The sequence below is a fragment of the Pelecanus crispus genome, unplaced genomic scaffold (assembly GCF_030463565.1).
Source record: "Pelecanus crispus isolate bPelCri1 unplaced genomic scaffold, bPelCri1.pri SCAFFOLD_328, whole genome shotgun sequence".
In the NCBI taxonomy this organism is placed as follows: Eukaryota; Metazoa; Chordata; class Aves; order Pelecaniformes; family Pelecanidae; genus Pelecanus; species Pelecanus crispus.
This window is the reverse complement of record NW_027461397.1, coordinates 1-26,924: the sequence shown is the minus strand read 5'-3', so window position 1 is coordinate 26,924 and position 26,924 is coordinate 1. Positions and strand designations below refer to the sequence as shown.

At 66.9% G+C, this 26,924-nt stretch overlaps 1 protein-coding gene across 1 annotated transcript; it reads right to left on the bottom strand.

The window, feature by feature from the left end:
• Positions 1–6,448: 6,448 nt before the first annotated feature.
• On the bottom strand, positions 6,449–26,201 carry POU2F2 (POU class 2 homeobox 2; the record flags this gene model as incomplete). The annotated part of the gene is made up of 10 exons (XM_075727447.1): positions 6,449–6,501; positions 10,696–10,736; positions 14,003–14,220; positions 14,349–14,500; positions 16,204–16,345; positions 16,474–16,635; positions 18,552–18,643; positions 19,896–19,998; positions 22,134–22,391; positions 26,102–26,201. Coding segments are annotated over 10 exons (1,321 nt in total), but the record flags the coding sequence as incomplete, so codon positions are not given.
• Between the last annotated feature and the right edge of the window lie 723 nt (positions 26,202–26,924).

Here is a 26,924-nt window from a genome sequence, read left to right as displayed (position 1 = left end):
CCATCCCATAGGGACCCCATCCCATAGGGACCCCCATCCTATAGGGACCCCATCCCATAGGGACCCATAATATAGGGACCCCATCCCATAGGGACCCCCATCCCATAGGGACCCCCATCCCATAGGGACCCCATCCTATAGGGACCCCATCCCATAGGGACACCCATCCTATAGGGACCCCATCCCATAGGGACCCCATCCCATAGGGACCCATCCCATAGGGAACCCCATCCCATAGGGACCCCCATCCTATAGGGACCCCCATCCTATAGGGACCCCATCCCATAGGGACCCCCATCCTATAGGGACCCCCATCCCATAGGGACACCCATCCTATAGGGGACCCCATCCCATAGGGACACCCATCCCATAGGAACCCCCATCCTATAGGGACCCCATCCCATAGGGACCCATAATATAGGGACCCCATCCCATAGGGACCCCCATCCCATAGGGACCCCCATCCAATAGGGAACCCCATCCCATAGGGACCCCCATCCCATAGGGACCCCATCCAATAGGGAACCCCATCCCATAGGGACCCCCATCCTATAGGGACCCCATCCCATAGGGACCCCCATCCTATAGGGACCCCCCATCCCATAGGGACCCCTATCCCATAGGGACCCCCATCCCATAGGGACCCCCATCCTATAGGGACCCCTATCCCATAGGGACCCCATCCTATAGGGACCCCATCCCATAGGGACACCCATCCTATAGGGACCCCATCCCATAGGGACCCCATCCCATAGGGACCCATCCCATAGGGAACCCCATCCCATAGGGACCCCCATCCTATAGGGACCCCCATCCTATAGGGACCCCATCCCATAGGGACCCCCATCCTATAGGGACCCCCCATCCCATAGGGACACCCATCCTATAGGGGACCCCATCCCATAGGGACACCCATCCCATAGGAACCCCCATCCTATAGGGACCCCATCCCATAGGGACCCATAATATAGGGACCCCATCCCATAGGGACCCCCATCCCATAGGGACCCCATCCAATAGGGAACCCCATCCCATAGGGACCCCCATCCTATAGGGACCCCATCCCATAGGGACCCCCATCCTATAGGGACCCCCATCCCATAGGGACCCCTATCCCATAGGGACCCCCATCCCATAGGGACCCCCATCCTATAGGGACCCCCATCCCATAGGGACCCCATCCTATAGGGACCCCATCCCATAGGGACCCCCATCCTATAGGGACCCCCATCCTATAGGGACCCCATCCTATAGGGACCCCAATCCCATAGGGACCCCCCATCCCATAGGGACCCCCATCCTATAGGGACCCCCATCCCATAGGGACCCCATCCTATAGGGACCCATCCCATAGGGACCCCCATCCCATAGGGACCCCTATCCCATAGGGACCCCCCATCCCATAGGGACCCCCATCCTATAGGGACCCCATCCCATAGGGACCCCATCCTATAGGGACCCCATCCCATAGGGACCCCCATCCTATAGGGACCCCCATCCTATAGGGACCCCATCCTATAGGGACCCCAATCCCATAGGGACACCCATCCTATAGGGACCCATCCCATAGGGACCCCCATCCCATAGGGACCCATCCCATAGGGACCCCCATCCCATAGGGACCCCCATCCTATAGGGACCCCATCCCATAGGGACACCCATCCTATAGGGGACCCCATCCCATAGGGACACCCATCCCATAGGAACCCCCATCCTATAGGGACCCCATCCCATAGGGACCCATAATATAGGGACCCCATCCTATAGGGACCCCCATCCCATAGGGACCCCCATCCAATAGGGAACCCCATCCCATAGGGACCCCCATCCTATAGGGACCCCATCCCATAGGGACCCCCATCCTATAGGGACCCCCCATCCCATAGGGACCCATCCCATAGGGACCCCCATCCCATAGGGACACCCATCCTATAGGGACCCCATCCCATAGGGACACCCATCCTATAGGGGACCCCATCCCATAGGGACACCCATCCCATAGGGACCCCCATCCTATAGGGACCCCATCCCATAGGGACACCCATCCCATAGGGACCCCATCCAATAGGGAACCCCATCCCATAGGGACCCCCATCCTATAGGGACCCCATCCCATAGGCACCCCCATCCTATAGGGACCCCCCATCCCATAGGGACCCATCCCATAGGGACCCCCATCCCATAGGGACCCCCATCCTATAGGGACCCCATCCCATAGGGACACCCATCCTATAGGGGACCCCATCCCATAGGGACCCCATCCCATAGGGACCCCCATCCTATAGGGACCCCATCCCATAGGGACCCCCCATCCTATAGGGACCCCCATCCTATAGGGTCCCCCATCCCATAGGGACCCCATCCTATAGGGACCCCATCCCATAGGGACACCCATCCTATAGGGACCCCATCCCATAGGGACCCCATCCCATAGGGACCCATCCCATAGGGAACCCCATCCCATAGGGACCCCCCATCCTATAGGGACCCCCATCCTATAGGGACCCCATCCCATAGGGACCCCCATCCTATAGGGACCCCATCCCATAGGGACCCCCCATCCCATAGGGACCCCATCCAATAGGGAACCCCATCCCATAGGGACCCCCATCCTATAGGGACCCCATCCCATAGGGACCCCATCCCATAGGGACCCCCCATCCCATAGGGACCCCTATCCCATAGGGACCCCCATCCTATAGGGACCCCCATCCTATAGGGACCCCCATCCTATAGGGACCCCATCCCATAGGGACCCCCATCCTATAGGGACCCCCCATCCTATAGGGACCCCATCCTATAGGGACCCCAATCCCATAGGGACCCCCATCCTATAGGGACCCCATCCCATAGGGACACCCATCCTATAGGGGACCCCATCCCATAGGGACCCCATCCCATAGGGACCCCCATCCTATAGGGACCCCATCCCATAGGGACCCATAATATAGGGACCCCATCCTATAGGGACCCCCATCCCATAGGGACCCCATCCTATAGGGACCCCATCCCATAGGGACACCCATCCTATAGGGACCCCATCCCATAGGGACCCCATCCCATAGGGACCCATCCCATAGGGAACCCCATCCCATAGGGACCCCCCATCCTATAGGGACCCCCATCCTATAGGGACCCCATCCCATAGGGACCCCCATCCTATAGGGACCCCCATCCCATAGGGACACCCATCCTATAGGGGACCCCATCCCATAGGGACACCCATCCCATAGGAACCCCCATCCTATAGGGACCCCATCCCATAGGGACCCATAATATAGGGACCCCATCCCATAGGGACCCCCATCCCATAGGGACCCCATCCAATAGGGAACCCCATCCCATAGGGACCCCCATCCTATAGGGACCCCATCCCATAGGGACCCCCATCCTATAGGGACCCCCATCCCATAGGGACCCCTATCCCATAGGGACCCCCATCCCATAGGGACCCCCATCCTATAGGGACCCCTATCCCATAGGGACCCCATCCTATAGGGACCCCATCCCATAGGGACCCCCATCCTATAGGGACCCCATCCTATAGGGACCCCAATCCCATAGGGACCCCCATCCCATAGGGACCCCTATCCCATAGGGACCCCCATCCCATAGGGACCCCCATCCTATAGGGACCCCCATCCTATAGGGACCCCATCCTATAGGGACCCCATCCCATAGGGACCCCCATCCTATAGGGACCCCCATCCTATAGGGACCCCCATCCCATAGGGACCCCATCCTATAGGGACCCCATCCCATAGGGACCCCCCATCCTATAGGGACCCCCATCCTATAGGGACCCCATCCTATAGGGACCCCAATCCCATAGGGACACCCATCCTATAGGGACCCATCCCATAGGGACCCCCATCCCATAGGGACCCCCATCCTATAGGGACCCCCATCCCATAGGGACCCCTATCCCATAGGGACCCCCATCCCATAGGGACCCCCATCCTATAGGGACCCCTATCCCATAGGGACCCCATCCTATAGGAACCCCATCCCATAGGGACCCCCATCCTATAGGGACCCCCATCCTATAGGGACCCCATCCTATAGGGACCCCAATCCCATAGGGACCCCCATCCCATAGGGACCCCTATCCCATAGGGACCCCCATCCCATAGGGACCCCCATCCTATAGGGACCCCCATCCCATAGGGACCCCATCCTATAGGGACCCCCATCCCATAGGGACCCCCATCCTATAGGGACCCCCATCCTATAGGGACCCCATCCCATAGGGACCCCATCCTATAGGGACCCCATCCCATAGGGACCCCCATCCTATAGGGACCCCCATCCTATAGGGACCCCATCCCATAGGGACCCCCATCCTATAGGGACCCCATCCTATAGGGACCCCAATCCCATAGGGACCCCATCCTATAGGGACCCATCCCATAGGGACCCCCATCCCATAGGGACCCCATCCTATAGGTCCCCCGTGCCCCACGGCTCCTCCCACCCCACAGATTGGGGGTCCCCGTCCCCGCGGCGAGCGTGCAATAAGCGTGCAACAAGCGTGCAACGAGCGTGCGACAGGCGTGCGACAGGCGTGCGAGAGGCGTGCGGTTCGTGCGCGGGGGGTCAGGGCTGGCACGCGCGACGGGGGGGGGCAGAGCACGGAGGGGGGCACACGCGTGTGCACACGCACGCACACACGCACACCTCTTGTCACGCCCACGTGTGCCTCTCTGCACACCAGCTCACGGCTCCTTGCACGCCCACACGCACCTCTTTGCACACCCACACACCCCTCTTTGCACGCCAGCTCACGGCTCCTTGCACGCCCACACGCACCTCTTTGCACACCCACACACCCCGCTTTGCACGCCAGCTCACGGCTCCTTGCACGCCCACACGCACCTCTTTGCACACCCACACACCCCTCTTTGCACGCCAGCTCACGGCTCCTTGCACGCCCACACACGCCTCTTGTCACGCCCACACACCCCTCTTTGCACGCCAGCTCACGGCTCCTTGCACGCCCACGCACGCCTCTTGTCACGCCCACACACCCCGCTTTGCACGCCAGCTCCGGCCCCTTGCACACCCATGCAGGACACTCTGCACACCAGCTCACGGCTCCTTGCACGCCCACACGTGCCCCTCTGCACACCAGCTCATAACTCCTTGCACGCACATGCACGCCTCTCTGCACACCAGCTCCCGGCCCCTTGCACACCCACACACACCTCTTTGCACACACACACCCCTTTTTGCACACCCACGCACACCTCTTTGCACACACACACGCGCCTCTTTGCACGCCATGCACCTCTTTGCACACCCACATGCACCTCTTTGCACACCCACACGCACCTCTGCACACCCACATGCACCTCTTTGCACGCCCACACACCTCATTGCAAACCCACATGCACCTCTTTGCACACACCCCCCTCTTTGCACACCCACTTCTTTGCACACCCACTTCTTTGCACACCCACACCTCTTTGCACACCCACACCCACCTCTTTGCACACCCGCCTCTTTGCACACCCACACGCCTCTTGCACACCCACCCGCCTCTTTGCACACCTGCCTCTTGCACACCCACACCCGCCTCTTGCACACCCACACGCCTCTTGCACACCCACCCGCCTCTTTGCACACCTGCCTCTTGCACACCCACACCCGCCTCTTGCACTCCCACACCCGCCTCTTGCACACACACCCGCCTCTTTGCACACCCACCTCTTGCACACCCACACCCGCCTCTTGCACTCCCACACCCGCCTCTTGCACACCCACCCGCCTCTTTGCACACCCGCCTCTTGCACACCCACCTGCCTCTTTGCACACCCACCTCTTGCACACCCACACCCACCTCTTGCACACCCACCCGCCTCTTTGCACACCCACCTCTTGCACACCCACACCCGCCTCTTGCACACCCACGCCCCTCCGCACGCCCTCTCACCGCCTGCTCCCCCTCCTCGCTCTCCAGCCCCCCCCCCCCCCCCAACCTTGCACACTCCCCTCCCCCCCCACCACCACCCCCCCCCCCCCTCAAGCCCGGGCGGGGCGGCGGGCGGGTCTGGCACGCGCGCGTGCGAGGCGGCCCACGCACCTTGGATGGTGGCCAGCGGGCTAGCGGTGGCCATGAGCGCCGGGTTTAGCCCCGCGGTCACCCCAAGCACTGAGCTTCTGCAAAGCAAACCGGGGGGGGGGGGGGGGCGGCGGGGGGGTTACGGGGGACCCCCAAAATAATATATATATATATTTTTTTTTTTTTTTTTTGGTGGGGGGAGGGGGCCGGGCGCCCCCCACCCCCTCGCCCTGTGACCCCCCCCCCCCCCCAAAATAAACACAACTCACCCGGTGCCGGGGCTGAGCCCCGCGAGGCCGAGGGGGCCGCTCTGGGGGGTGGGGGTTGTGCTGTTGGCGGGGGGCGGCGTGGGGGGGGGGCAGGGTGGGGGGGGGGGACCCCCCCGGCCCCCCCGCAGCGGCTGGGGGCCAGGGAGCCGGCGGCCGACGACAAGGTAGTCACTGCGGGGAGGGGGGGGGGGGAAGGATGGTGTTTATATAGGCCCTACGTAAACAGCGGGGGAGGATGGGGGGGGTCCTACAGAAAGTTGGGGGGGGCCCCCCCGCCCTTGAAATATCCCCACCCCCCTTAAAACAGCCCCACCCCCCTTAAAACGCGCGTATCCCCCCCTATATTGTGGCTGGTGTTTGCGTAGACCCTACGTAAACACGCCCTGCTGGCAATAAGGTAGGTCCTACGTAAACATCAGGGGTTTGGGGGGGTCCTACAGAAACTTTGGGGGGCCCCCCCCGCCCTTAAAATATCCCCACCCCCCTTAAAACAGCCCCACCCCCCTTAAAACACGCGTATCCCCCCCTATATTGTGGCTGGCGTTTGCGTAGACCCTACGCAAACACGCCGCGCAGGCAATAAGGTAGGTCCTACGTAAACATCAGGGGTTTGGGGGGGTCCTACAGAAACTTTGGGGCCCCCCCGCCCTTGAAATATCCCCACCCCCCTTAAAACAGCCCCACCCCCCTTAAAACGCGCGTATCCCCCCCTATATTGTGGCTGGCGTTTGCGTAGACCCTACGCAAACACACCGCGCGGGCAATAAGGTAGGTCCTACGTAAACAGTGGGGGTTTGGGGGGGTCCTACAGAAACTTTGGGGGGTCCCCCCCGCCCTTAAAATATCCCCACCCTCCTTAAAACACACACAGACCCCCCTATATTGTGGCTGGTGTTTGTGTAGACCCTACGTAAACACACCGCGCGGGCAATAAGGTAGGTCCTACGTAAACAGTGGGGGTTTGGGGGGGTCCTACAGAAACTTGGGCCCCCCCCGCCCTTAAAATATCCCCACCCCCCTTAAAACGCGTGTACCCCCCCTATATTGTGGCTGGCGTTTGTGTAGGCCCTACGTAAACGTTAGGGTAGGCCCTATGTAAACATTAGGGTAGGTCCTACATAAACGTTAGGGTAGACCCTATGTAAACGTTAGGGTAGCCCCTACATAGACATCAGTGTAGGCCCTACATAAACATTAGTGTAGGCCCTACACAAACATTGGGGCAGGCCCTACACAAACATTGGGGTAGGCCCCACACAAACATTGGGGTAGGCCCCACACAAACATTGCGGTAGGCCCTACACAAACACACGAACATTAGGGTAGGCCCTACACAAACACACGGCATTGCGGTAGGCCCTACACAAACATTGCGGTAGGCCCCACACAAACACACAAACATTGGGGTAGGCCCTACACAAACATTGCGGTAGGCCCTACACAAACATTGGGGCAGGCCCTACACAAACGCACGGCATTGTGGTAGGCCCTACACAAACACATGAACATTAGGGTAGGCCCTACACAAACACACGGCATTGCGGTAGGCCCTACACAAACACACGAACATTAGGGTAGTCCCTACACAAACATTAGGGTAGGCCCCACACAAACATTGGGGCAGGACCCACACAAACACAGGGCATTGCGGTAGGCCCTACACAAACACTCGGCAGCGGGCGGCCCCACACAAACATTAGGGTAGGCCCTACACAAACACAGGGCATTGCGGTAGGCCCCACACAAACACACGGCATTGCGGTAGGCCCTACACAAACATTGCGGTAGGCCCTACACAAACACACGAACATTAGGGTAGGCCCTACACAAACACACGGCATTGCGGTAGGCCCTACACAAACATTGCGGTAGGCCCCACACAAACACACAAACATTGGGGTAGGCCCTACACAAACATTGCGGTAGGCCCTACACAAACATTGGGGTAGGCCCTACACAAACATTGGGGCAGGCCCTACACAAACGCACGGCATTGCGGTAGGCCCTACACAAACACATGAACATTAGGGTAGGCCCTACACAAACACACGGCATTGCGGTAGGCCCTACACAAACACACGAACATTAGGGTAGGCCCTACACAAACATTAGGGTAGGCCCCACACAAACATTGGGGCAGGACCCACACAAACACAGGGCATTGGGGTAGGCCCCACACAAACATTGCGGTAGGCCCCACACAAACACAGGGCATTGCGGTAGGCCCTACACAAACACTCGGCGGCGGGCGGCCCCACACAAACATTAGGGTAGGCCCCACACAAACACACGGCATTGCGGTAGGCCCCACACAAACACACGGCATTGCGGTAGGCCCTACACAAACACACGGCATTGCGGTAGGCCCCACACAAACACACGGCATTGCGGTAGGCCCCACACAAACACACGGCATTGGGGTAGGCCCTACACAAACATTGCGGTAGGCCCCACGCAAACACACGGCATTGCGGTAGGCCCCACACAAACACACAAACATTGGGGTAGGCCCTACACAAACATTAGGGTAGGCCCTACACAAACATTGGGGTAGGCCCTACACAAACATTAGGGTAGGCCCTACACAAACATTGGGGTAGGCCCTACACAAACATTAGGGTAGGCCCTACACAAACATTAGGGTAGGCCCTACACAAACATTGCGGTAGGCCCCACGCAAACACACGGCATTGCGGTAGGCCCCACACAAACACACAAACATTGGGGTAGGCCCTACACAAACATTAGGGTAGGCCCTACACAAACATTGGGGTAGGCCCTACACAAACATTAGGGTAGGCCCTACACAAACATTGGGGTAGGCCCTACACAAACATTAGGGTAGGCCCTACACAAACATTAGGGTAGGCCCTACACAAACATTGCGGTAGGCCCCACGCAAACACACGGCATTGCGGTAGGCCCCACACAAACACACAAACATTGGGGTAGGCCCTACACAAACATTAGGGTAGGCCCTACACAAACATTGGGGTAGGCCCTACACAAACATTAGGGTAGGCCCTACACAAACATTGGGGTAGGCCCTACACAAACATTAGGGTAGGCCCTACACAAACATTAGGGTAGGCCCTACACAAACATTGCGGTAGGCCCCACGCAAACACACGGCATTGCGGTAGGCCCCACACAAACACACAAACATTGGGGTAGGCCCTACACAAACATTAGGGTAGGCCCTACACAAACATTGGGGTAGGCCCTACACAAACATTAGGGTAGGCCCTACACAAACATTGGGGTAGGCCCCACACAAACATTGGGGTAGGCCCTACACAAACATTAGGGTAGGCCCTACACAAACATTGCGGTAGGCCCCACGCAAACACACGGCATTGCGGTAGGCCCCACACAAACACACAAACATTGGGGTAGGCCCTACACAAACATTGCGGTAGGCCCTACACAAACATTGGGGTAGGCCCCACACAAACATTGGGGTAGGCCCCACACAAACATTGTGGTAGGCCCCACACAAACATTGGGGTAGGCCCTACACAAACATTGGGGTAGGCCCCACACAAACACACGGCATTGGGGTAGGCCCTACACAAACACACAAACATTGGGGTAGGCCCTACACAAACATTGCGGTAGGCCCTACACAAACATTGGGGTAGGCCCTACACAAACATTGGGGTAGGCCCCACACAAACATTGTGGTAGGCCCCACACAAACATTGCGGTAGGCCCTACACAAACATTGGGGTAGGCCCTACACAAACACACAAACATTGGGGTAGGCCCTACACAAACATTGGGGTAGGCCCTACACAAACATTGGGGTAGGCCCCACACAAACATTGGGGTAGGCCCCACACAAACACACGGCATTGCGGTAGGCCCTACACAAACACACAAACATTGGGGTAGGCCCTACACAAACATTAGGGTAGGCCCCACACAAACATTGGGGTAGGCCCCACACAAACATTGGGGTAGGCCCCACACAAACACACGGCATTGCGGTAGGCCCTACACAAACATTGGGGTAGGCCCTACACAAACATTGCAGTAGGCCCCACACAAACACACAGCATTGGGGTAGGCCCTACACAAACACACAAACATTGGGGTAGGCCCTACACAAACATTAGGGTAGGCCCTACACAAACATTGCGGTAGGCCCCACACAAACACACGGCATTGCGGTAGGCCCCACACAAACACACAAACATTGCGGTAGGCCCCACACAAACAGACGGCATTGCGGTAGGCCCTACACAAACATTGGGGTAGGCCCCACACAAACATTAGGGTAGGCCCTACACAAACACAGGGCATTGCGGTAGGCCCCACACAAACACACAAACATTCCTGTAGGCCCTACACAAACAAACACACCTGTTGTGCTGAGGCTGCCGCAGGCCTGCGGGGGCGGGAGGCTGAGGCCGACGCCGGGGCCGGGGCCGGGGCTGCTGACCTGGGGCACAGGGGGGACGTATGGGGACAGGTGGGGACGTATGGGGACGTATGGGGACGTATGGGGACAGGTGGGGACGTATGGGGACGTATGGGGACGTATGGGGACAGGTGGGGACGTATGGGGACGTATGGGGACGTATGGGGACAGGTGGGGACATATGGGGACGTATGGGGACGTATGGGGACAGGTGGGGACAGGTGGGGACGTATGGGGACGTATGGGGACAGGTGGGGACGTGTGGGGACAGGTGGGGACGTATGGGGACGTATGGGGACATATGGGGACAGGTGGGGACAGGTGGGGACGTATGGGGACAGGTGGGGACAGGTGGGGGGGTGGGGGGACATATGGGGACAGGTGGGGACGTATGGGGACGTGTGGGGACATATGGGGACAGGTGGGGACGTATGGGGACGTATGGGGACAGGTGGGGGGGTGGGGGGACATATGGGGACAGGTGGGGACGTATGGGGACAGGTGGGGACGTATGGGGACAGGTGGGAGGGTGGGGGGACGTGTGGGGACGTATGGGGACATATGGGGACATATGGGGACATGTGGGGACATATGGGGACATATGGGGACGTGTGGGGACGTGTGGGGACATATGGGGACGTGTGGGGACGTATGGGGACATATGGGGACAGGTGGGAGGGTGGGGGGACGTGTGGGGACGTATGGGGACAGGTGGGGACGTGTGGGGACATATGGGGACAGGTGGGAGGGTGAAGGGGACGTGTGGGGACGTATGGGGACAGGTGGGGACGTATGGGGACAGGTGGGGACGTGTGGGGACATATGGGGACAGGTGGGGACGTATGGGGACAGGTGGGGACATATGGGGACATATGGGGACAGGTGGGGACGTATGGGGACAGGTGGGGACGTGTGGGGACATATGGGGACATATGGGGACAGGTGGGGACGTGTGGGGACGTATGGGGACAGGTGGGGACGTATGGGGACATGTGGGGATATGGGGACGTATGGGGACGTGTGGGGACGTATGGGGACATATGGGGACAGGTGGGGACGTATGGGGACAGGTGGGGACGTGTGGGGACATATGGGGACAGGTGGGGGGGTGGGGGGACATATGGGGACAGGTGGGGACGTGTGGGGACATATGGGGACATATGGGGACAGGTGGGGACGTGTGGGGACAGGTGGGGACGTGTGGGGACATATGGGGACAGGTGGGGGGGTGGGGGGACATATGGGGACAGGTGGGGACGTGTGGGGACATATGGGGACATATGGGGACAGGTGGGGACGTGTGGGGACGTATGGGGACAGGTGGGGACGTATGGGGACATATGGGGACGTGTGGGGACATATGGGGACAGGTGGGGGGGTGGGGGGACATATGGGGACATATGGGGACATGTGGGGACGTGTGGGGATGTATGGGGACATATGGGGACAGGTGGGGGGGTGGGGGGACGTGTGGGGACATATGGGGACGTATGGGGACATATGGGGACGTGTGGGGACGTATGGGGACGTGTGGGGATGTATGGGGACATATGGGGACATGTGGGGACATGTGGGGACATATGGGGACGTGTGGGGACATGTGGGGACAGGTGGGGGGGTGGGGGGACGTGTGGGGACATATGGGGACATATGGGGACGTGTGGGGACATATGGGGACATGTGGGGACATGTGGGGACGTGTGGGGACGTGTGGGGACAGGTGGGGACGTGGGGGGGGTGGGGACGTGGGGGGGTGTGGGGATGTATGGGGACGTATGGGGATGTGGGGGGGGATGGGGATGTGTGGGGACATATGGGGGCATATGGGGACAGGGGCCATATGGGGACAGGGCCATATGGGGGCAGGGACCAGGGGCTGTATGGGGCCAGGGCCCATATGGGGCCGTATGGGGCCAGGGGCCATATAGGGCCAGGGACTGGGGGTCGTATGGGACCGGGGGCCATATAGGGCCAGGGACTGGGGGCCATATGGGGCTGTATGGGGCCGGGGCCCATAGGGGGCCAGGGCCATATGGGGCCATATGGGACCAGGGGCTGTATGGGGCCAGGGACCGGGGGCCGTATGGGGCCAGGGGCCATATAGGGCCAGGGACTGGGGGCCATATGGGGCTGTATGGGACTGGGGGCCATATAAGGCCAGGGACAGGGGGCCGTATGGGACCGGGGGCCATATAGGGCCAGGGACTGGGGGCCATATGGGGCTGTATGGGACTGGGGGCCATATAGGGCCAGGGACAGGGGGCCGTATGGGGCCGGGGTCCATATAGGGCCAGGGACTGGGGGCCATACGGGGCTGTATGGGACCGGGGGCCATATGGGACCAGGGACCGTATAGAGCCAGGGACTGGGGGCCATATGGGGCTGTATGGGACCGGGGGCCATATAGGGCCAGGGACCGGGGGCCGTATGGGGCTGTATGGGGCCGGGGGCCATCTAGGGCCAGGGACCGGGGGCCATATGGGGCCGTATGGGGCCGGGGGCCATATAGGGCCAGGGACCGGGGGCTGTATGGGGCCAGGGGCCATATAGGGCCAGGGACTGGGGGCCATATGGGGCTGTATGGGGCCGGGGGCCATATAGGGCCAGGGACTGGGGGCCATATGGGGCTGTATGGGGCCGGGGGCCATATAGGGCCAGGGACTGGGGGCCATATGGGACCAGGGACCATATAGGGCCAGGGACTGGGGGCCGTATGGGGCCGTATGGGACTGGGGGCCATATAGGGCCGGGGACCGAGGGCCGTATGGGACCGGGGGCCATATAGGGCCAGGGACTGGGGGCCGTATGGGGCCGTATGGGACCGGGAGCCATATAGGGCCAGGGACCGGGGGCCATATGGGGCCGTATGGGACCAGGGGCCATATAGGGCCAGGGACCGGGGGCCGTATGGGGCCGTATGGGACCGGGGGCCATATAGGGCCAGGGACCGGGGGCCATATGGGGCTGTATGGGACCGGGGGCCATATAGGGCCAGGGACCGGGGGCCGTATGGGGCCGGGGGCCATATAGGGCCAGGGACCGGGGGCTGTATGGGGCCGGGGGCCATATAGGGCCAGGGACCGGGGGCCGTATGGGGCCGGGGGCCATATAGGGCCAGGGACTGGGGGCCGTATGGGGCTGTATGGGACCAGGGGCCATATAGGGCCAGGGACCGGGGGCCGTATGGGGCCATATAGGGCCAGGGACCGGGGGCCGTATGGGGCCGTATGGGACCGGGAGCCCCAGGGCCGCCCCCCCGCCCCCTCCCCACGCACCATATGGGGGCTGTAGGCGGGGGGCTTGGCGGGGGGGGGCAGGCCGGGGGCGGGGGTCCCGGTGCCGGTGCCGCAGGGGTTGATGCGCTTCTCCTTCTGGCGCCGGTTGCAGAACCAGACGCGGATCACCTCCTTCTCCATGTGCAGCTGCTCGGCGATCAGCAGGATCTCCTCCGAGGTGGGCTTCTGGTTCTGCGGAAAAGGGGCTCAGCCGGCGCCGCCGGGGGGCCGCGCCCCCCGCCTGGGGGTCCGGGACCCCCATAGAGGGCTCTGGTTGGGGGGAGGGGGCTAGGAGGGGTTTTTGGGGGGGGGGGGCTCACCGCCAGGAAGCTTTTCTCCAGGGCGAAGCGGACGTTGGTCTCGATGCTGGTGCGTTTCTTGCGGCGCCGGCCGGGGAGCCCCTCGAAGCCCCCCAAGTTGGGGGAGCTCAGGGGGTTGGGGCTGGGCAGCGTGGAGTCCACCGACATGGTCTCTGTGGGGCGGGGGGGGTGGGGGGTGGGTGGGGGGAGCCCCAGGGCCCACCCTGGGACCCCCAACCTCATCCTGGGACCCCCACCCCCACCCTGGGACCCTCACCCCCACGCTGGGACCCTCATGCCCACCCTGGGACCCCCAACCTCATCCTGGGACCCTCACCCCCACCCAGGGACCCCCAACCTCACCCTGGGACCCTCACCCCCACGCTGGGACCCCCACCACCGTCTTGGGACCCCCAACCTCACCCTGGGACCCCCACCCCAACCCTGGGACCCCCACCACTGCCTTCGGACCCCCAACCTCACCCTGGGACCCCCACCCCAACCCTGGGACCCCCAACCTCACCCTGGGACCCCCACCACCACCTTGGGACCCCCAACCTCACCCTGGGACCCTCATGCCCACCCTGGGACCCCCAACCTCATCCTGGGACCCCATGGAGATGGGGTCCCTATGGGGCCGAGACCCACAGGTGCCTATGGGGCTGATACCCACAAGTGCCTATGGGGCTGAGGCCCACGGGTCCCTATGGGGCTGAGGACCAGGGTCCATATGAAGACGGGGTCCATATGGAGATGAGACCCACGGGTCCCTATGGGGCTGGGGACCAGGGGCCACATGGAGATGGGGTCCCTATGGGGCCGAGACCCACAGGTCCCTATGGGGCTGAGACCCACAGGACTCTATGGGGCTGAGGACCAGGGTCCATATGAAGACGGGGTCCATATGGAGATAAGACCCACGGGTCCCTATGGGGCTGGGGACCAGGGGCCACATGGAGACGGGGTCCCTATGGGGCCGAGACCCACAGGTGCCTATGGGGCCGAGACCCACAAGTCCCTATGGGGCTGAGGCCCACGGGTCCCTATGGGGCTGAGGACCAGGGTCCATATGAAGATGGGGTCCATATGGAGATGAGACCCACGGGTCCCTATGGGGCTGGGGACCAGGGGCCACATGGAGATGAGGTCCCTATGGGGCTGAGACCCACAGGTCCCTATGGGGCTGAGGCCCACAGGTCTCTATGGGGCTGAGACCCACAGGTCCCTATGGGGCTGGGGACCAGGGTCCATATGGAGATGAGACCCACGGGTTCCTATGGGTCTGGGGACCAGGGGCCACATGGAGATGGGGTCCCTATGGGGCCGAGACCCACAGGTCCCTATGGGGCTGAGACCCACAGGTCTCTATGGGGCTGAGGACCAGGGTCCATATGAAGATGGGGTCCATATGGAGATAAGACCCACGGGTCCCTATGGGGCTGGGGACCAGGGGCCACATGGAGATGGGGTCCCTATGGGTCCGAGACCCACAGGTGCCTATGGGGCCGAGACCCACAGGTGCCTATGGGGCTGGGGACCAGGGTCCATATGAAGACGGGGGTCCATATGAAGATGGGGTCCCTATGGAGATGAGACCCACGGGTCCCTATGGGGCTGGGGACCAGGGGCCACATGGAGACGGGGTCCCTATGGGTCCGAGACCCACAGGTGCCTATGGGGCCGAGACCCACAAGTCCCTATGGGGCTGAGGCCCACGGATCCCTATGGGGCTGAGGACCAGGGTCCATATGAAGATGGAGTCCATATGGAGATGAGACCCACGGGTCCCTATGGGGCTGGGGACCAGGGGCCACATGGAGACGGGGTCCCTATGGGGCCGAGACCCACAAGTGCCTATGGGGCTGGGGACGCTCACCGGCGTCGTTGAGCCACTTCTCCAGCAGCGGCTTGAGCTTGCACATGTTCTTGAAGCTGAGGTTGAGCGCCTCGAAGCGCGAGATGGTCGTCTGGCTGAAGTCGTTGCCGTAGAGCTTCCCCATGGCCAGCCCCACATCGCCCTGGGCGCCGCCGCCGGGAGGTGGGGGGGGGGGGGGTGGGTCACCCTCAGGGACCCCCCCCCCCCCTCCCAGCCCCACATGTGGGGGTAACCCCCCTCAGACCCCCCCCCCCCGAATTCGAGGCGCACCTGGGTGAAGCCCAGCTTGATGCGGCGCTGCTTGAAGGTGCGGGCGAATTGCTCCAGCTCCTCCAGGTCGCTGGGTTCTTCGGGGTGCGGGGGGGGGTCCAGGCATTTTGGGGGGGCCCCCGGGGGCAGGTGGGACTCGGGGAGGCCCGGCCGAGTCGCTGGCTAGGGGAGAAAATGGGGGGGGGGGGGTGATGGGGTGTGGGCGCCCCCACCATCGCCTGGGAGGGATTTGGGGGGCGATGGGTGCCTGTGCGTTTTGGGGACCCCGAGCACCCCCCCCTCGAGACCCCCAACCCCCCTGGCCACCCCCTGGGGACCCCGAGCACCCCCCCCGGAGACCCCCACCCCCCCTGGCCACCCCCTGGGGACCCCGAGCACCCCCCCCTCGAGACCCCCAACCCCCCTGGCCACCCCCTGGGGACCCCGAGCACCCCCCCCTCGAGACCCCCACCCCCCCTGGCCACCCCCTGGGGACCCCGAGCACCCCCCCCCTCGAGACCCCCAACCCCCCTGGCCACCCCCCTGGGGACCCCGAGCACCCCCCCCTCGAGACCCCCAACCCCCCTGGCCACCCCCTGGGGACCCCGAGCACCCCCCCCTCGAGACCCCCACCCCCCCTGGCCACCCCCTGGGGACCCCGAGCACCCCCCCCCTCGAGACCCCCACCCCCCCCTGGCCACCCCCTGGGGACCCCGAGCACCGCCCCCGGAGACCCCCAACCCCCCTGGCCACCCCCTGGGGACCCCGAGCACCCCCCCCTCGAGACCCCCAACCCCCCTGGCCACCCCCTGGGGACCCCGAGCACCCCTGGGCCCCAGCCCCCCCCCCCCCCAAGCATCACGGGACATTTTGGGGACCCTGGGGACCCCAGGGACTTTGGGGACCCCCAGCACCCCAGAACAATTTGGGGACCCCAGGCGCCCCAGGACCCTTTGGGGGGGATGCACCCTGGGGACCCCCAGCACCCCGGGGACCCCCAGCACCCCAGGTCCCTTTGGGGACCCCCAGCACCCCAGGACATTTTGGGGACCCCCAGCACCCCGGGGACCCCCAGCCCAGTCACTGCTGGGAGAGAAAATGGCAGTGAGGGGTGGGGGGGGGTGGGGGATGATGGGGTGCGGACCCCCCCCACCACGGCTGGGCGGGAAGGGGGCGCGGGGGGGCGGGAAGGGGGGTGCGGGGGGGGCGCGGGTGGGCACCGGTGGGTGCGGGTGGGCGCGGGTGGGTGGGCGCGGGTGGGTGGGTGCGGGTGGACACCGGTGGGTGCTGGTGGGCGTGGGTGGGTGGGTGCGGGTGGGTGCGGGTGGGCACCGGTGGGCGCGGGTGGGCGTGGGTGGGTGGGTGCGGGTGGGCGCGGGGGTGGGTGCGGGTGAGCACCGGTGGGTGGGTGCAGGTGGGCGCGGGTGGGCACCGGTGGGTGTGGGTGGGCGCGGGTGGGTGGGTGCGGGGTGGGCGCGGGTGGGCACCGGTGGGTGCGGGTGGGTGGGTGCGGGTGGGCGCGGGTGGGCACCGGTGGGTGCGGGTGGGCGCGGGTGGGTGGGCGCGGGTGGGCACCGGTGGGTGCGGGTGGGTGGGTGCGGGTGGGCACCGGTGGGCGCGGGTGGGTGGGTGCGGGTGGGCGCGGGTGGGGCACCGGTGGGTGCGGGTGGGCGCGGGTGGGTGGGTGCGGGTGGGCGCGGGTGGGCACCGGTGGGTGCGGGTGGGTGTGTGCGGGTGGGCGCGGGTGGGCGTGGGTAGGTGGGTGCAGGTGGGTGCGGGTGGGCGCGGGTGGATGGGCGCAGTTGGGTGGGTGCGGGTGGGCGCGGGTGGGCGCAGTTGGGTGGGCACGGGTGGGTGGGTGCGGGGTGGGCGCGGGTGGGCGCAGTTGGGTGGGCGCGGGTGGGTGGGTGCGGGTGGGCGCGGGTTGGCGTGGGTGGGCGCCGGTGGGTGCTGGTGGGCGCGGGTGGGTGGGTGCAGGTGGGTGGGCGTGGGTGGGCGCGGGGTGGGCGCAGTTGGGTGGGTGCGGGTGGGCGTGGGTGGGCGCAGTTGGGTGGGTGCGGGTGGGCGCAGTTGGGTGGGCGCGGGTGGGTGCCCCGTACCTGTGCTGGCAGCCCCCCGCGGGGCTGGTTGGGCAGGAGCCCCCCGGGGCTTTGCTGAGGTAGCTGAAAGAGGTTTGGGGTGGGGAGCAGCCCTGCAAAAATGGGGGGGGGGGGGGGGGTCAGGGTGTGGGGGGGTGGGCACCCCCCAAGGGACCCCCGAATTGCCAGACACCCCCCCTCCCCGGGACCCCCCCTCCAATTGCCAGTGCCTGGGGGGGGTGGGGGGGGCTGGGTATTCCTGAGTGCCGCCCCCCCCCCCCCGGACCCCCTGAGCACCCCAGGGACCCCAAATGCCCTGAGCACCCCGGGCACCCTGGGGACCCCCCCCAGTCCGCCTGGGGACCCCCCAGCACCCTGGGACCCCCGCCCAGCACCCCCCTAATACCCCTGGGGACCCCCAGCACCCTGGGACCCCCCCCCAGCACCCCCCCAGTCCGCCTGGGGACCCCCAGCACCCTGGGACCCCCCCCCAGCACCCCCCTAATACCCCTGGGGACCCCCAGCACCCTGGGACCCCCCCCAGCACCCCCCTAATACCCCTGGGGACCCCCAGCACCCTGGGACCCCCCCCAGCACCCCCCCAGTCCGCCTGGGGACGCCCAGCACCCTGGGACCCCCCCCAGCACCCCCCTAATACCCCTGGGGACCCCCATACCCCCTGGGACCCCCATGCCCCCCATGCCCCCTGGGACCCCCAAACCCTCTGGACCCCCTGGGACCCCCAAACCCCCTGGGGCCCCTGTGCCCCCCAACCCCCTGTGCCCCCTGGGACCCCCAAACCCCCTGGTACCCCCCATGCCCCCCGTGCCCCCTGGGAACCCCATGCCCCCTGGGACCCCCCATGCCCCCTGGGACCCCCAAACCCCCTGGTACCCCCCATGCCCCCCATGCCCCCTGGGACCCCCCATGCCCCCTGGGACCCCCCATGCCCCCTGGGAACCCCCGTGCCCCCTGTGCCCCCCGTGACCCCAACCCCCCGTGCCCCCTGGGACCCCCTGTGCCCCCCAACCCCCTGTGCCCCCTGGGACCCCCTGGGACCCCCTGGGACCCCCAAACCCCCTGGGACCCCTGGGACCCCCCGTGGCCCCTGGGACCCCCTGTGCCCCCCAACCCCCTGTGCCCCCTGGGACCCCCTGGGACCCCCTGGGACTCCCAAACCCCCTGGGACCCCTGGGACCCCTGTGTCCCCTGGGACCCCCTGTGCCCCCCAACCCCCCATGCCCCCTGGGACCCCCCATGCCCCATGGGACCCCCATGCCCCCCGTGCCCCCCGGCCCCCTGTGCCCCCCTGTGCCCCGTGGGACCCCCGTGCCCCCCGGCCCCCCCGGCCCCCCGGCCCCCTACCCTGCTGTCCCTGCTGGGCGGGCGGCAGCAGGAACTGGGGGGGCTGGAGGTGGTGGCCGGGGACGAGCACCAGTTGCTGGAGCTGGAGGAGCTGCTGGATGTCCTGGGGGGCACGGGGGGGGACAGGGGGCGATTGGGGACAACCGGGGGCACAGGGGGGGACGGGGGGCGATTGGGGACAATTGGGGGCACGGGGGGGGATGGGGGGCGGTTGGGGACAATTGGGGGCACGGGGGGGACAGGGGGCGGTTGGGGACAATTGGGGGCATGGGGGGGGGACGGGGGCACGGGGGGGGACGGGGGGTGATTGGGGACAACCGGGGGCACAGGGGGGGACGGGGGGCGATTGGGGACAATTGGGGGCACGGGGGGGGACGGGGGGCGATTGGGGACAACCGGGGGCACAGGGGGGGACGGGGGGCGGTTGGGGACAATTGGGGGCACAGGGGGGGACGGGGGGCGATTGGGGACAATTGGGGGCACAGGGGGGGACGGGGGGCGGTTGGGGACAATTGGGGGCACAGGGGGGGACGGGGGGCGATTGGGGACAATTGGGGGCACAGGGGGGGACGGGGGGCGGTTGGGGACAATTGGGGGCACAGGGGGGGACGGGGGGCGATTGGGGACAATTGGGGGCACGGGGGGGGATGGGGGGTGGTTGGGGACAATTGGGGGCACAGGGGGGGACGGGGGGCGATTGGGGACAATTGGGGGCACGGGGAGGGGGGATGGGGGGCGATTGGGGACAATTGGGGGCACAGGGGGGGACGGGGGGCACGGGGAGGGGGGGCAGGGGGCGATTGGGGACAACCGGGGGCACAGGGGGGGACGGGGGGCGATTGGGGACAATTGGGGGCACGGGGAGGGGGGACGGGGGGCGATTGGGGACAATTGGGGGCACGGGGGGGATGGGGGACACGGGGAGGGGGACGGGGGGCGCTTGGGGACAACTTGGGGGCACAGGGGGGGACGGGGGGCACGGGGGAGGGGGGGGACGGGGGGCGATTGGGGACAATTGGGGGTGGGGGGGTGAGTGGGGCTGGGGGGGGACCCCGAGATGGCGGGCGGCAGCGGCAGCGGCGGCAGCGGTGGGTGGTGGCGGGGGGGACATGGGGGGACACGTGCCGGGGGCGGGGGCCACGGGGGACATGGGGGGGGGGACACGGGGGACACAAGTGGACATGGGGGGTCATGGCAGGGGGCCCCGGGGGGACACAGGGACATGGGGGGGGCACAGGGGGACACAGGGACATGGTGGGGGGGGGCACAAGGGGACATGGGGGGGACACAGTGACATGGGGGGACATGGGGGGACATGGGGGGACACAGGGACATGGGGGGGGCACAAGGGGACACGGGGGGGACACAGGGGGACACGGGGACATGGGGGGGTCATGGGGGGACACGGGGACATGGTGGGGGGCGGGGGGGACACGGGGGGACACAGCGACATGGGGGGGACACCGGGGGACACGGGGACATGGGGGGGACCTGGGGGGACACAGGGGGACACAGGGACGTGGTGGGGGGGCACAGGGGGACACGGGGGACACAGGGACATGGTGGGGGGGCGGGGGGGACACGGGGGGGACACAGGGACATGGGGGGGACACGGGGGGACACAGGGACATGGGGGGGGACCTGGGGGGCACAGGGGGACACAGGGACGCGGTGGGGGGCACAGGGGGACATGGGGGGACACAGGGAACATGGTGGGGGGCGGGGGGGACACGGGGGGACACAGCGACATGGTGGGGGGGCAGGCCAAGGGGACACGGGGGGGACACAGGGGGACACGGGGACATGGGGGGGTCATGGGGGGACACAGGGACATGGGGGGGGACATGGGGGGACACGGGGGGACACAGGGACGCGGTGGGGGGCACAGGGGGACATGGGGGGACACAGGGACATGGGGGGGGCGGGGGGACACGGGGGGACACAGGGACATGGTGGGGGGGCAGGGGGGACACGGGGGGACACAGGGACATGGTGGGGGGGCAGGGGGGACACGGGGGACACAGCGACATGGTGGGGGGCACAGGGGGACACAGGGACATGGTGGGGGGGGCACAAGGGGACATGGGGGGGGACACAGGGACATGGGGGGGACACGGGGGGACACAGGGACATGGGGGGGGGCACAAGGGGACATGGGGGTCATGGGGGGACACGGTGACATGGTGGGGGGGTCACGGGGGGGACACGGCGGGGGGGGCCACGGGGGGTCCCCCTTACCTGGGCCGTGAGCTGGATGGGCTGGGAGAGGGTGAGCTGGGGGGGGGCCGGGGGGACACCGGGGGTGCCGTCCGCGGCCGGGGGGGCGGCGGTGGCGGCGGTGGCGGCGGTGGCGGCGGTGGCCGCGGTGGCCGTGGCGGTGGCCGTGGCGGTGGCCGTGGCCGTGGCCGTGCTCTGCTGCTGCTGCACCGCCGCCGCCAGCAGCTGGGCCTGGGCCTGCAGCAGCAGCTGCTGCTGAGCCGGCATCAGCGCGGCCAGCTGCGGGGGGCGGGGGGCACGGGGGGGCACGGGGGGCGGGGGGGGGTGGGGGGCAGGGGGGGCACGGGGGTGTACGGGGGACACGGGGGTATGGGGGTATGGGGGCAGGGGGGGCACGGGGGGGTATGGGGGGTAGGGGGGGGTGTGGGGGGGGCATGGGGGGGCACGGGGGGCAGGGGGGTAGGGGGGTCTGGGGGTATGGGGGGGCATGGGGGGGCACGGGGGGTACGGGGGGCAGGGGGGTATGGGGGGGCATGGGGGGTATGGGGGGGTACGGGGGGCAGGGGGGGTGTGGGGGGCACGGGGGGGCACGGGGGTGTACAGGGGGCACGGGGGTATGGGGGGCAGGGGGGGCATGGGGGGCAGGGGGGTACGGGGGGTATGGGGGGGCATGGGGGGTATGGGGGGGCGGGGGGGTGTGGGGGGGCAGGGGGGGCACGGGGGTGTACAGGGGGCACGGGGGCATGGGGGTATGGGGGGCAGGGGGGGCAGGGGGGGTATGGGGGGCAGGGGGGGGCAGGGGGGGCACGGGGGGTATGGGGGGGCATGGCGGGGTACGGGGGGCAGGGGTGGTGTGGGGGGGCGGGGGGGCACGGGGGCATGGGGGGGCATGGGGGGCAGGGGGGGCACGGGGGGCATGGGGGGCAAGGGAGGAATGGGGGGGTATGGGGGGCATGGGGGGCACGGGGGGCATGGGGGGGTACGGGGTGCAGGGGGGGCACGGGGGGGGTATGGGGGGGCACAGGGGGCACGGGGGGCACGGGGGGGTATGGGGGGCATGGGGGGGTACGGGGGGCACGGGGGGTATGGGGGGCATGGGGGGGCACAGGGGGCAGGGGGGGTATGGGGGGCATGGGGGGCAGGGGGGGTACGGGGGGGCACGAGGGGCAGGGGGGGTACGGGGTGCAGGGGGGGTATGAGGGTCATGGGGGGCACAGGGGGCCGGGGGGGCACGGGGGGGTATGGGGGGGTTATGGGGGGCATGGGGGGGGTACGGGGGGCACGGGGGGGTATGGGGGGGTATGGGGGGGCACAGGGGGCAGGGGGGTATGGGGGGCATGGGGGGCCGGGGGGGCACGGGGGTATGGGGGGCACGGGGGGCACGGGGGGCCTGGGGGGCACGGGTGGGTATGGGGGGGTATGGGGGGGCACAGGGGGCAGGGGGGGTATGGGGGCACGGGGGCAGGGGGGGCACGGGGGGTATGGGGGGCACGGGGGGCACGAGGGGCATGGGGGGCACGGGTGGGTACGGGGGGGTGGGCAGGGGCGGGGAGCAAAATGTGGGGTGGGGGGGGACACAGGGACAGGGGGACAGGGACGGGGGGACAGGATGGGGACAGGGGGGCGATTTGGGGACGGGGGGACAGGGAGGGGACACGGGGAGGGTTGGGGACGTGAGGAGGGGGCAAGGACCCGGGGTCGGGGTTGGGGACACGGGGGGGACACGGGGCCAAATTGGGGGCACGGGGGGGGACACGGGGTCAAGGTTGGGGACAGAGGAGGGGACACGGGGTCAGGGTTGGGAACACGGGGTCGGGGTTGGGGACACAGGGTCAAGGTTGGGACAGGGGGACACAGGGATGGGGTCAGGGACACGGGGGACACGGGGTCGGGGGTTGGGGACACGGGGTCAAGGTTGGGGACGGGGGGGTGACACGGGGACAAATTGGGGACACGGGGGGGACACAGGGTCAAGGTTGGGGACCGAGGAGGGGACACGGGGTCAGGGTTGGGAACACGGGGTCGGGGTTGGGGACACGGGGTCGGGGTTGGGGACACGGGGTCAAGGTTGGGGACACGGGGGGCAACACGGGGTCAAGGTTGGGGACACAGGGGTGACACGGGGACAAATTGGGGACAGGGGGACACAGGGATGGGGTCAGGGACACGGGGGGACACGGGGTCAAGGTTGGGGACAGAGGAGGGGACACAGGGTCGGGGTTGGGGGCATGGGGGGGACACGGGGACAAATTGGGGACACAGGGGGACACAGGGATGGGGTCAGGGACATGGGGGGACACGGGGCCAAGGTTGGGGACAGGGGGGGTGACACAGGGACAAATTGGGGATGGGGGGACACGGGGTCAAGGTTGGGGACAGCGGAGGGGACACGGGGTCGGGGTTGGGGGACACGGGGGAACATGGGGACAAATTGGGGACACGGGGGGGGACACAGGGATGGGGTCAGGGACACGGGGGGACACGGGGTCAAGGTTGGGGACAGGGGGGTGACACGGGGACAAATTGGGGACGGGGTGACACGGGGTCGGGGTTGGGGACACGGGGGTGACACGGGGACAAATTGGGGACAGGGGGACCACAGGGATGGGGTCAGGGACACGGGGGGACCACGGGGTCAAGATTGGGGACCTGGGGGGTGACACGGGGACAAATTGGGGACAGGGGGGACACAGGGTCAAGGTTGGGGACACGGGGGGTGACACGGGGACAAATTGGGGACATGGGGGGGACACAGGGATGGGGTCAGGGACACGGGGGGACACGGGGTCAGGGTTGGGGACGGGGGGGGTGACAGAGGGACAAATTTGGGGACATTGGGGGGACACAGGGTCAAGGTTGGGGACACGGGGATGAGGTTGGGGACGGGGGGGACACGGGGTCAAGTTTGGGGACACGGGGTCAGGGTTGGGACACGGGGGGTGACACGGGGACAAATTGGGGACAGGGGGGACACGGGGTCAAGGTTGGGGACAGAGGGACAGGGTTGGGGACACGGGGGGGACACAGGGTCAAGTTTGGGGACACGGGGTCAGGGTTGGGGACATGGGGTCAAGGTTGGGGGGGGGACACGGTGACAAATTGGGGACGGGGGGGACACGGGGTCAAGGTTGGGGACACGGGGTCAAGGTTGGGGGGGGGCACGGTGACAAATTGGGGACGGGGGGACACGGGGTCAAGGTTGGGGACACGGGGGGGGACACGGTGACAAATTGGGGACGGGGGGGACACAGGGTCAAGTTTGGGGACACGGGGTCAGGGTTGGGGACACGGGGTCAAGGTTGGGGGGGGACACGGTGGACACATTGGGGACGGGGGGGACATGAGGTCAAGGTTGGGGACACGGGGTCAGGGTTGGGGACACGGGGGGGACACGGTGACAAATTGGGGACGGGGGGGACATGAGGTCAAGGTTGGGGACACGGGGTCAAGGTTGGGGACACGGGGGGGACACGGGTGACAAATTGGGGACGGGGGGGACACGGGGTCAAGGTTGGGGACACGGGGTCAGGGTTGGGGACACGGGGTCAAGGTTGGGGACACGGGGGGGACACGGTGACAAATTGGGGACGGGGGGGACACGGGGTCAAGGTTGGGGACACGGGGTCAGGGTTGGGGGACACGGGGGTCAGGGTTGGGGACACGGTGACAAATTGGGGACACAGGGGGGGGTCCCCCAGCAGCGGGGGTGACACAGAGGGGGGAGGGGGAGCGGCAGGTTAGTACCAGCCCCCCGCGCCCCTCCCCCACCCCCCACCCCCCCCCCGGCAGCAGCAGCAGCAGCGAAGCCCCCCCTCCCCCCACCCCCCCCCCCAACCCCCCCCCCTTTCCCCCCTCCCCCTCCAACAGGGGGGGCTCCCCTCCCCCACCCCCGATGCGGGGGGGTCCCGGGGGGGGGTCCCTGTGGGGGAGGGGGGGTCCCTGGGTGGGGGGGTGGGGGGTGGGGGGTCCCCGAAATGGCCCCCACTCACCCCGGCCAGCTGGCTCCCCGCCAGCATCAGCTGGGTCTGGGGGAGGTGGGGGGGCGGGGGCGGGGGTGGGGGGCAGCTCCGGGGGGTCCTCGGCTTTGACCTGAAATGGGGGGAGGGGAGAAAGCGAAAGTGATTTATTTTTGGGAGGGGGTGGGGGTGATTTTGGGGGTAACCCCCCCCCCCCCCCCCCCTCCCGGAGGCGCTTCCTGTTTTGCTGCCGCCGCCGCCGCCCCCAGCCGGATTTCCCCCCCCCTCCCCCCCCCTCCCCAAATCCCCTCCCCCCACCCCCACCCCCACCCCCACCCCTGAGTCATCGCCCGGCACCGGCGCCCGCACCCAAAACAGGAACCGGGGGGGGGGGGGGGGGCACCCCCCGGGGGGGGGGAGGGGGACTGGGGGAGATGGGGGGGTGGGAGATGGGGGAGGGGGGTGGGGGGGTCATGGGGGGCTGGGATGGGGGGATGGGGGGTGGGGGTGGGGGGTCATGGGTGGGAGATGGGGGGTGGGGGAGGGGTGGGGGGCTGGGATGGGGGGTGGGAGATGGGGGATGGGGGTGGGGGGTCATGGGTGGGAGATGGGGTGGGGGGGGGGTGGGAGATGGGGGAGGGGGGGGCGGATGGGGGGGCCATGGGTGGGAGATGGGGATGGGGGGGGTGGGAGATGGGGGATGGGGGGGGCATGGGTGGGAGATGGGGGGTGGGGGGGGCATGGGTGGGAGATGGGGGGTGGGGGGTGGGAGATGGGGGATGGGGGGGGCATGGGTGGGAGATGGGGGGTGGGGGGGGCATGGGTGGGAGCTGGGGGGGGGGGGGTGGGAGATGGG